The sequence below is a fragment of the Artemia sp. Qi Xiang Cuo genome, chromosome 1 (assembly GCF_049724085.1).
Source record: "Artemia sp. Qi Xiang Cuo chromosome 1, ASM4972408v1, whole genome shotgun sequence".
Lineage (NCBI taxonomy): Eukaryota > Metazoa > Arthropoda > Branchiopoda > Anostraca > Artemiidae > Artemia > Artemia sp. Qi Xiang Cuo.
In genome coordinates this window covers 2,547,093-2,559,696 of record NC_142794.1, presented here as the reverse complement: position 1 = coordinate 2,559,696, position 12,604 = coordinate 2,547,093, and the positions used below count along the sequence as shown (strand labels likewise).

Genomic DNA, 12,604 nt, shown 5'->3' with positions numbered 1-12,604 from the left:
AATCGAAGGAGCCCTTTTTGCTGTTTTTACGACATTGCTTTCTATAAAAACCTTGTATGCCACCAGGACATAACTTGCAGCATTTACCCTGAGAACAGTGGGGAATTGTCCTCCTCAAGTACAATTTATATCTGAAAATGAAGTACGCTGGACAAAATGACTATCTCAAAATTTTGATTGGATGTGTTTCGGAAATGGTGGGCATGGAAGGGGTGTTAGTTGCCTTCCATTAACTTTCGACTATTAAAATAGGCACAATCCACTCCAATTTCCAATTGAATGAGCCCTTTTCGAGGTTTCTACGACCACTCCTTCGATACGAAGTGCCCTGGTTTAAAGGAAAGATAATAAATAATATATCGTGCCAACATCGTTCTTATATACCCCTGGGCATAAATTAATACCCTTGCCGAGAGGGCTTTGTGGGAATGTCCTACTCAAAAACGTATTTTCTATCTGGAAATCAACTACGCTGAACAAAATGGCTATCTCAAAATTTTAATTGGATGTGTTTCGGGAATTGGTGGGCGTGGAAGGCGCGTTAGTTGCCTTCCAATCACTTTCGATGATTAAAAAGAGCACAAGCCACTCCAATTTCCAATTGAATAAGCCCTTTTCGAAGTTTCTACTACAACTTCTTCGAAGTGCCCTGGTCTAAGACCAAGAAAAAAAAATATCTTGTGCCAACATCGTTCTTTACTCCCAGGGCATAACTTACAACCCTTGCCCTGAGGGTTGTGGGGGAATTACCTCCTCAAAAACATATTTTCTATCTGGAAATCAACTACGCTGAACAAAATGGCTATCTCAAAATTTTGATTAAATGTGTTTGGGGGAATGATGGGTGTTGGGGGGGGGGGCTAGTTGCCCTCCAATCACTTTCGAATATTAAAAAGGGCACTAGCCACTCCAATTTCCAATGGAATGAGCCCTTTTCGAAGTTTCTAAGACAACTCCTACGATACGAAGTGCCCCGGTCTAAGACCAAAAAAAAAAAAATTGTGCCACCATCGTTCTCATATGCCACAAGGGCATAACTTAAAACCCTTGCCCTGAGGGTTGTGGGGGAGTGACCTCCTCAAAAACATATTTTCTATCTGGAAATCAACAACGCTGAACAAAATGGATATCTCAAAATTTTAATTGGATGGGTTTCAAGAAATGGTGGGCATGGAAGCGGTGTTAGTTGCCTTCCAATCACTTTCGACTATTAAAAAGGGCACAAGCCACTCCTATTTCCAATTGATTGAGCCCTTCTCGAAGTTTCTACGACAACTTCTTCGATACGAAGGGCCCTGGTCTAAAGGAAAAAAATAATAAATAATACATTGTGCCAACATCGTTCTTATATACCCCCAGAGCAAAACTTAAAACCCCTTGCCCTGAGGATTGTGGGGGAATGACCTCCTCAAAAACATATTTTCTATCTGGAAATCAACTACGCTGAACAAAATGGCTATCTCAAAACTTTGATTGGATGTGTTTGGGGAAATGATGGGCGTGGGGGGAGGGCTAGTTGCCCTACAATCACTTTAGACTGTTTAAAAGGGCACTAGCCCCTCCAATTTCCAATCGAATGAGCCCTTTTCGAAGTTTCTACAACAACTCCTTCGATACGAAGTGCCCTGGTGTAAGACCAAGAAAAAAAAAAAATTATTTCTTTGTGCCAACATCGTTCTTTACTTAGGCAGCGCTATTGCGCTGCCTATATCTTCGTATTATTGCGGGTTATAAATATACTTATTTACTTAATTCCATGTTTAATTATGATTCAGTACTAATTTAAAATTGGCATTTTCGATATGCAGCACAAGCTGGAAAGCCTCACTTCAGGAGATTCATTCTAGTTTGTCTAGTAAAACATTTAGTTGACGGGGTAGGGTAGACGGATGTGACGCCAAAGTCAGAAAGTAAAGTTTTCGGTCGGAAGTTCACGGTAAGTTTACGATAAGTCTATGTCTTATGACTGGGCAGAGACTGGACATGATTAACACAGTCTATTTTTCAGTACCTGAACATAGGGACTACTAAATCTAACGTTATATATTATAGCCCAAAACTAAACATAATTAAGCGGGTAAACGCCATGATTTTTACTGGTTTTCTCTTCCTAAAGTCAAAGAACAAAAACTGTTCCTACAAAAAATTTATTTTTAATTCCCTGCCAAATAATTAAAAGATACGACTTGTCTTACTTTTCTTTTCAGAGCATAGATCACATTTAGACGCTTCATAGGAAAAGTGCTATACAAAGTGGAATTTTAATATTCAGAAATATTTGTGTAATTGTTTTTAACTGGACATATCTTTCCAGGATATATGCAAAGAGACAAGGGTAAAATCACTCAGCGTTTACTGACGATTACTTTCGCATTTTGGTAGCTTATCTTAACTATTATCACACTTCGCTTCTTTGTTTAAGTGTAGTAGAGAGTAAGCAATCCTAAACCTCCCAGAGTCTTAACTAATGGGTGCGCTCGGAATTTGGTTATTTGCTATTTTAAACCAAGATACTACCACTACTAAAAATGATGACTTGTCGCAGCACACAACAGTCCGAGACAAACTGCACAAAGCCAGCATGGGCATACACAGCCTTAGGGCTGGAGAGTTTGGATTGATGACAGTGGCCAAACATGGATCTGAAGCATGGACACTCCGAAAAGCAGATTAAGATTTGCTAAATGTTTTCCAGAGAAATTGTCTACGGATTGTTCTGGGTACCCGGATCACTGACAATATTTGAATCAGTAGGCTGTACGAAAAATGTGGTTCAATCCCATTTTCTAGGGCTATAATGAAAGAAAGGTTGAGATGGCTAGGGCACTTTCTGCGGATGAAGGATGAAAGATTGCTGAAGATTGTCCTTTTCGGACAACCGTCTAGGGCTAAACTGAAAGCAGGTCGTCCTCGTCTGGGGTGGGACGATGTCATAAAGAAAGATTTAAAGGAAATGGGAACTTCCTGGGAGGGTGTAAAGAGGGGAGCTTTGTACAGATTGGGATAGAGGGGGAGCGTGATTAGCTGTGTTGGCCTCAGGCGGCTTGATGCTTCAGTGAGTTGTTAGTAGTAGCAGTAATAGTAAAAGGAAATGAGCTTCTATATTCCAAAAAGTCCTCAAATAAGTTTTAATCCACTGTTCATCGTTGCAGATACATGCTTACTTCAGAGGATGTAGGGGAGTGTTTAAAAAGAGAAGAGATGTGTCCAGTAATGAAATACTTCACTCATTCTTTATAAAAAAAAAAAAAAAAAAAAAAAAAAAAAAAAAAAAAAAAAAACGAGTCCCAAGTTAATTGGATGTTCATATTCAAAAAGCCTAAGTCCTATTGGAAGTCGAAAAACCCTCACTTCCTTTACGACAAAATTATGGAGATATGAGACACACCCTTTGGTTTTGGATAGAGTATCTAGGTTATAACAAAACCATATAATTCTAGATTTATTCGTTAAAAAGATTGACATATCACAAAAGCTAATAGGCTATAAAACTCGTCACTGAGTAATAAAAAAATAAAATCTATGGCAGAGCATAACCGTCGACTTATTTATTCGATGGATAGGTTAGCACTGACTCTTCATCAGATTCTACACTTCTTGGTTTTCTTGATTGTTGTACGATTTCTTGAGCCTAAAATATGTCATTATTTAATATTACTTAATTATTTATTTATATCCATCAAAATCGAGCAGTATAAAAGACAAGTATATAAAGCTGCACAAACACCCTAACAAATGAAACAAAGCAACGATTTATGGGATTTTTTTTTTATTTTAAACTCCCTACCACTTCTATCTCATTTAACAGTATTAGGAACAAGTCACCTAATCTGTGTCTGTTCTGAAAATAAATTTGGTTTAAATACTTAGCAGGGTCGAAGAGGGAATTTGTTTTGTCGTTTTGGCAACGATGCAGGATCTTCGAAGTCTTGCATCATTTTCAAATTGGAAAATGTTTTTCAAACAAACTATTAACCCAAGAGAAGGTCTTCCAAATGACAGTAAATGTCCATCCTGAATAATAGAACCCGCTCAGTCAAAACAGAAATACAGGAAAGATTTGGTTTTAATCAGTAGCAATTTTTACAATAGTCCAGCTCGTTAAAATTTCTTATAAATGTTTCTGTCTTTTTTTTTTTGGTATTCTAAGGTTTTTTTTCGCATATAATTCATTTGATTTCTTCGTTTTTTTTGCTGCTGTTGACTTTATTCGTCGATAACGATTTTTTTTTTTGCGGTGCTAATATAAATTTTATTCTACTTCTAATTCAAAAACTTGAAAGGAACAGGACTAACAATATGTTTATGCCCCTGAATTTTCTTATGATACAAGAAGCCTCGGGCACAAGGAATGAAGCAAATGCAGAAAACAAAAGGATAAGTATTTTTGACGGGCTGCTACTACCAAACTCTTGCACAATTTTTACTTTAAAGTGCACAAAACAAAACACTTGTTGCACTCGTTAAAACACAAACCTTAAAAACTGAAAAGAATTAAAAAATTTAAAGAAAACATTTTAAGAAACACATTCTATGCTTAGTAAGAAGAAGTAAGAAGAATCACGTTCTGTGTTTATAAAAATAGCCAGGTGTGAATTTCGGGAAGAAACACATTCCGTGCATACGGGCATTGGAAAATGGGGTCACTTCTACGTCTTCTGACAAATAAAGGGAAATAAGGGGATCTAAGTTTAGACAGACAGCCCTATCCAAGGATGCATTTTACGGAATAAAAAAGAAATCCCCCAGTTTTGCTGAAATTTGCAGATTTTTTTTAATTTTTTTTAACTTTTCTAAAATTTTCCTTATATTGTATTTGTTAATTTACATATTACAAATGTATTCCAAGATTTCTCATTTTATGTTTTTATTATTAATGCATTTTAATTTATTTATCAAATCTAGTTTCGGTTTATCACAAATGCTAAAAATAGTACTAGGAAAGCCAATTCTATTTTCAACTTAACCTGTAGGTCAATGTTTAATCAAATTCTTATATACAAAAAGACTATAATCAAATTTTAAGCAAACTAAAGAATATTTTGATTCAAACTTCATTAAAATTCAGCTCAGATTTGACTTACTATGAGGTTCTAGCAGTGAATCTTCAGAAAAAGTCCGAGGGTCTCTAGTGGCCCTAAACGGTGTCAAAGTTGCTAGAGCTGTTATACTTGAGCTTTCGGAAACCGAATGATGACCACTAGATGAGTCGGCATCCCCTTCGTCATCTTCCTGATAATACTTCGACGAGGTTCCGTAGACTGAAATAAGTACAATTTATAATTAAATATTGATTCGGAAAATCAAACAAAAAGGTTTTTAACGGAGTCTTTCAATTGATGCAAACATTACATTACATTTCTTAACTTCAGACTTTTTTACATACCTTTTCTATAAAACTGCAGTCAACTTAAGCATTGACTTCGTAAAGAGTGATAGGTCCCAATATATTATTATTATATTTTCTAGGGTTCATCATATGGAATAGGTAGTCGAGGAAAGTTGAAGAAGGGCTCTGGTAATTGCAAAGTCTAAGTTCTAGCGTCTTCTTCAAGAGCCAAAACCGATTGAAGGGCAGTCTGACGCTCCTCCAATGCCAAACATGCTCCTGAACAGCCCCACAAGGGATCAGATCAAAATTTCAAGATAATCATTCTAATTTGAAAAGTTTGAAGACTCAAATCCTGCCACCAGGGATGGCATGGTAAGCGCAGCCCACGGGGTAAGGGGCCAAAACTACATAAATATCCCGAATAAAATAAAAGGTTTTATTTTTTTGATAAAAAACTTGGAGGTTTCCGTTAAAGGTGGGTGGACTCCACCTCTGACCCCTTTTAATCAACAACACAATGCTCTGTCTCCCACGCATTTTGGTTGGTATCGCAGTATGATAATCACTAATCAAAACAAACTAAGTGTAAATTTTCCGCCAAAGTTGGTTTTGAAGGGTGTTTGAGGGAGGCGGTCAAAAATCTAAGGCTAACACATAAATATAGCAGTTCAACATAAAAACAACGTAAGTACATAACCCAAAAATAGTGTTTGATTTTCATTATAGTAGTTATCTAGTCTTTAGTTCAGTAGTTCGGAAACCCTGAAAACTGAACGCAGCCACCTTATTAGTCATTTGTTTTCTCTCATGTTTTTTTAACGGTTCTTTTCATTCTAATTTACACATTAATGATTTTAACATTTAATTCGAAAAACCAAAAATAGCCAGGATTTGGGAAAACCTTGAGTACCTTCAAACCCATTTAGAGACTAGAGGGTGATTTGTACTATACTGAAACTGAACAGATTGTTTCAAAGTTTGTCAATTTGGCTTAGAGGTTTTATTTACTTAGCAATTTAGCAACACTGCCTCTTAAAGCCAAAATAAATTGATCGCAAATAATTTTTTAGACCACACCGCTTTTCCATTTACAAAAAAACACGGGTTTTAATTTCTATAAAGCAGTGAATACAAACACTTAATTAAACAAAAATACTCCAAATATTTCGGCCCCACATCCGGGAGCCTTTCTCAATGGAAAAAAAAAATTCTTACATCAACATAAAAAACATACTAAACAAACAAAGAAAAAATATACATAAATAGGAAAAGAAAACTCACATATTAAATAAAAAATTCCATTCACTGGCGTATAAACAAAATCGAATGTTTATATTGATTGGAACACGCCTTCTCACAGTATATAAATGGAAATCTATCAAAAAATGAAACATATTTATACTTAAACTAAAACAATAAAGGTCAGCTAACCCCCGGCCCATAACCCCTAAATAGATCTCACAAGTTCATCACCCAATGTTTAAATTATAAATTGAACAGATTCGTTTGCTTGCAAGCTTAGCTGAAGTTCGTTTACCTTTCCCAGCATTTAACCCAGTCTGACCTTTGTCCGCAAGGTCATCTTTCGTATCCAAACTATTATCAAAATTAGTGCTGGTAGAAAATTTTACCTGCTTTTTAATGAAACTATTATAAATCGAATTGATCCTAAAATCCCCTTCATCTTTATTGATACTAATACCCCCATATATTATCTTTTTTATTTCTATAATTTCCCTAAAGCTTTGTAAAAGTCCTACAGACGTATCTACTACTTTTGTTTGATCAAATAAAATACTGTGCTGAGGAAAATTCTAAAGATGTTCTGCAACAGCTGACTCAAACGTTTCTGGTGTTTTGTTTTGTTTTAGAGCGCAATCTATGGCATTCTTGTGTTGCTGTAGCCTATTTTCTAAAATCTGTTTGTGTTCTTCCCACATAAAATTTACCACAAGAGCATGGAATTTTGTATACTCCTTTTTGCAAATTTCTCGGTACCTTGTCTTTCTCTTTATTTAACAACGAGCTTATAGTTTGTCCTGATTTAAATGCTGTATTTATATTATGTTTTTTAATTCTCTTCTTAAATTTTATGACAATATTAGGATAAAAGGCAAAGTTATGTTATTTGTTTCTTGATTTGACCGATCTTCTTCTAATATTTTTGGTTCCGTCAACTTTTTTTTCCTTTTTTCAATTATTTGAGAAATCATATTTTCCGGATAGCCATTACCTACTAGAATATCCTTAATAAAAATTAGTTCATTGCTTATGTATTCTGGTGATGCTAATTTTAATACCCTATCAACTAAAGAAATAACCACACCCCTTTTTACCTGGATCGGATGATTTGATGTGAATGGCAAGTAACGGTTGTTATTAGTCGGTTTACGGTAAATTCAAAACGCTAGTTCGTTATTATTTCTATGGATCAAAATATCTAGAAACGGTAACTTATTCTCTGTTTCCTTTTCAATTGTAAAAATTAATTCTCCTCCCAGATTATTTAAATGTTCCAAAAAACCTTCAATTTGTGATTCCCCGTAATTCCAATGGATGATATTTTAATGGATGATATTTTAGTTATTTGGAATTACGGGGAAATTCCATTCCAGGTTGTCCGAAAACTTATTTCGAATTAATTAAAGTACTATTACTACTAGCGACTCACTGCACCAAGACACATAGCTGCACACGTTTCTCCTCCATCCTAATCAATTTAAAGCTTGACTCTTTACCCCCTCCGCGAACTTCCAACTTTAAAACATCCATTTTTTCATACTTCGCTCACGGTCAGACACGTGGCAATCAAACAAGTACCGAAACACTAAAAATAAAGAGATCCGGGCCATGATTTCCCCCAATACGTACTGAAAAATTAAAAAATACCTACGCTCCGTAATCATGTCAAAGAAGTGGTAATCAGATGGATTTACATCCAAGCGCAGCCAATCGTGGTTGACAACCTGCTCCATGGACCATCGTTCTTTAGGTTTTTTTTCGAACATTCCGAAAAGCAAATCATTTAACAATTCTGAGACATCAAAGGCCGGGACGTAGTTTGCTCGAATAATTTCTTCTACATTCTTGAAAGGATTCTTCTCATAAATCAAAACATAAAGAGTAACTCCAAGGGACCAAACTTCTAATTCAGGTCCTCGATATCTGTAAAATTACAAATTATAAACAACACATTTGAGAAATATTTTGATACTAGTGTAAACCCCTTTCTACTTCTTTTCTGTATGACTTTTTTATTGGCAGATGTAACGGTTTACGTAAATTCGAAGATAATCAATAAACGTATGTGGTCTTTATTAAATAACGTGAGAATATACATACAAAGAAAATAAGGTAGCACAAGAACAACTAACTAAGACGAAGGCTAAAGATGGACTGCCATTCAAAGAATACACTTGGCCCCGACTCACTAATATCGGAAATCCCAGTGATAGGCTGTTCACTGTCCTGAGAATAAAAAGTTCACACGATAAGCTTTGGCCCTCCCGGAAGACCCTCTAGAGAAGCTATTGTTGACACATACATTGCTAACTCTGTTAGTAACGAGACACCAGGAAAAGGCTTCTCGAATTTATGTTTCAAATACTTTACAGATTCTGTCCCCTGTTTTAAGTAAAATTTTCCAAATTTGGCTTATCCCCTTATCCTTAAACTCTCAAACTTTAACTGAATTTAAAGCATTCAGTACCTTTCCCAAATAATACACTTCTCACCTATAACATACTACATAATAAAATAGTAAACAATTACATAACATACACACTACACAATACTTACATGAGTAAACACCAAATAGTATAAACGAACAACACTAACAACAGTAGTCGAAAACTGGATATTTTAACGCTTCATTTTTCTATGTATACTTTAAAATAGACTTGTTCCCTACACCCCTGAATTTGATGAGGACAAGAAAAGTTGGGATTATGCATAAATTTCAAATTAGAGCTAAAGGACGGACCGAGAAAGGCTAATTAATCCTGTAAATACCAGTAACAAACAAATGAAATTGCATAAAATTATAAAGAAGACAGATAGAAAAGATATGTCAACCATTGCAGTTTGATTGGCCTACCAAGCTGCAATGACGTCAAGATATTATTCCCAATAAAATCCTCAGGGTTTTGTTGCTGCGCAACGCCTCAGTTTTGACCTATTTGGGTTTGTTGTACTAACTTGTGGTTCGACAAATGGCAGTACTACTGGTGATATCTCTACATTACTATTAGCGCTACGCATTAAAACCATCCCACGAGGCATAAACATCATCCTGCGGGACCTCAAAACCAGCTCCCTTTCCATGGGTAGCCAAACCGCCCAGCGAGGCATCAATACCATCTCGCAGTGCATCAAAACCATCCCCCGAGGCATCAACCTCATCTCGCGGGACATTACGCAATGCATCAAAACCATCCCGCGAGGCATCAACCTCATCTCGCGGGACATCAAAACCAGCTCCCTTTCCCTGAGTAGCTATACAGGCCTTTGACCTTTTTCCTATTTAAAGTCCTATTTAAATTTTCCGATTCCTAATTAAAGTTTTTAATGTGGCGTCCTCTCTTTGAAGTTTTCCTATATGTTCATGGTCTATAACCTAAGTAATCTCTCTCGATTTCTAACTTTATATCTGCCTTAGCTGCCTCAATTAATTCGTTAAAAATTTCCTCGAACTCTCCCAAAATCGTGCGACGAGACAGTTTTATTACCTTGTCCTCGTCATTAAAGATAACCACCAAATGTAATGATATTTGTATGGAGGTCAATTGTGAAATTCAGAGCATGCAAAATGTCCCTCCCGACAATTACCTCATAATTCACATTAGGAAAAATAAAAAAAAATCCCAATCTAAACGCTTTTGTCGGTTCTTGTCAGAAACGCAAAGCGGAAGCAAGACTTTCCCAGTAATTGGCAGTGACTCGGACCCTAGAGGTTTAATACGAGCTAACGTTGGCATACAATTCTGTCGAAATTTAGGGGAGATTCGGTTAAACTATCTTTCACTAATTATTGACCTATGACAACCTGAACCAAAAAATGCCGAACACTCTATATCACCGAGCTTGATCTTGTGGAGCATTGGGAACTGAATGTTATTATTTAGCTTGACCAGAAACCTAAGATAGCATAGAACTTCTTCTTGGCGTCCCCCTCCCCAGACTGTGATTGGATAGTTTGCTATTGCTAGTTAAAAGATCACTGGAATCTAACATTATTTGCTCTATTGGCTTAAACTGAACATTCAACTTAGTAGTAGAAGTCTTTTGGGGTATAGTTTTACTACCAACCATTTCCACCAGTTTTGGTCGGTCTACTCGTTTCCCGGAGTAGCACTTCTACGAGTAATCGGTATTTCGCATTGGGCTCGAATATGTCCATATTCCTTACAAAAATAACACTGTACATTTTTATAACGAGTATCCCTCTTTTCATACTGCCTACCCTCGTAGCTTACCCGACCACGAATACTTCCACGCCCACAACCTTGAAAACCTTCATCATTGAGTCCAAATTTCACCTTCGTCAGAGCAGAAAGATATTCATTGGAAGAAGATGTCTCTCCTTCTCCCACTATCTGTTCCATCTGTTCATAGTGTTTTGCAACCTTGTGCGCATCACCTAAACAAAAAATTTCTGCACAATGCTCTAACAATTACCGATTGTAGGATGGTCTGATCCCCTCCTTGAATGAATTAAGAGCAAGTCTTCCAAGGACTATTACGTCATCACTGGCTTCTAAGGACATCCTACATGACCTTTCTAATTTTTACATCCTTCTATAGAACATATACATGACCTTTAATATACCGTTTCATCCTTAAATTGAACCGCGCCTACAACTCTGCAACAATTTTTCCAACTGTTTTGCCTAGGGCATGTGCTACAAGTAATCCACGTTTTAAACTTTACAAATTTATTATCGAGGGATTCAGATCCTCAAAAAAGGGGCGAAACAACCCATGGGCCAAAAGTGACGCGGTCTGTAAAGCTCTTGAATCAGACATATTTATCAACAACTGAAAGTTTTGTAACTGCGAAACAAACTCAATTATTTTCCACTTTCTGGCTTTGTGAGTTGCGTTATTACTGAAAGAGGGTCAATCCTATTACTTGGGACTGGAGAAGCCTCAAAAATTAATTCCAAATATAGAATAAGCTTTCTTACATCAGCTCTAGTTTTGTGTACAATTTACAAAGTATTTTCTCTACCAAATTCATGGCTTAAAAAAATAATAATAAAATAAAATGAAACTGGAACTTTCATTTCAGTTCAACTATTTACAATATACGATGAAGCTATGATTGCATTAATACAAAGCTTCCGATTATTAGTGAATCCCACAGAATAAAATTGTTTAAAGACGAAATAAAATTTGATTATACATTGGAAACAACCAAAAATTGTATTATAATCACATATTTCTTTGTGAGTTCTGTGAAATTTTTCACAACACTGCACTCATTAATACGATAAATTGCAAGAAATAGAAGAGAAAGAAAAAAAGAGAGAGAGAGAGAGAGAGAGAGAGAGAGAGAGAGAGAGAGAGAGAGAGAGAGAGAAAGAAAGAGAGAGAGAAAGAGAGAGAGAAACACCCTCCAATTTTTACCATAACGATATATTCCCAAAATTCCTCTAGACTTTCAAGCGTTTTTTTTCTTCTGTTTCTCATTTTCCCCGTGGTCTCTGGATATTTTTCGAGAGGATTTTCACCCCCCATGAGGGAAGGCACACCCGTAAACAAGATTCGTTAATAAACTTACGGATTTTCCTCAAGTACTTCCGGACTACAGTACTCATATGTTCCACAGAAGTCATTGAACAATTTCCCTTCCATTTTTGCAGCCGAGCCAAAATCGATTAATTTCACGTGGAAATTCTCATCTATTATTATGTTTTCATCTTTTATGTCACTATGAATTATGGAGTGCTTGTGGATATATTCAACAGCGGAAACAATCTAGAAATACAAAGGGCAATTTCATCAAGTGAGCAGTACAGAATAAATCAACAATAATTTGTTATGCATACTAGTAATCCAATAAAATCCAAAAGAAAGAGAATTAAAACAGAATTCGCGTATGGGACTCAACACTGAAAAAGAAGTTGACGAAGAAATTAATAATAAAAAAAAATGACAGAAAGACTAGCATAACTAGAGAACAAACTCGCCACAGTGGTAAACCACCCGAGGCCGGTAAACACGTGAACATTATACCGTTTAAAGCTATTGCTTTGGCCAAAATCCAAAATT

The 12,604-nt window shown here is 36.1% G+C and overlaps 1 protein-coding gene across 2 annotated transcripts in view; it reads right to left on the bottom strand.

Annotated features, from left to right (window-relative positions):
- Nucleotides 1-3,458: 3,458 nt before the first annotated feature.
- LOC148955903 (uncharacterized) overlaps nt 3,459-12,604 on the bottom strand; it is a 148,160-nt gene continuing 139,014 nt past the window's right edge. For both annotated transcript variants that reach the window (XM_089093056.1, XM_089093063.1), the window contains 4 exons: nt 12,114-12,310; nt 8,226-8,497; nt 5,085-5,261; nt 3,459-3,631 (listed from right to left, as the gene is read on the bottom strand). In XM_089093056.1, coding sequence (XP_088949182.1) covers nt 3,582-3,631; nt 5,085-5,261; nt 8,226-8,497; nt 12,114-12,310 — 696 coding nt within the window. In that variant the 3' untranslated portion in view covers nt 3,459-3,581. The remainder of the gene's footprint in view (nt 3,632-5,084; nt 5,262-8,225; nt 8,498-12,113; nt 12,311-12,604) is intronic.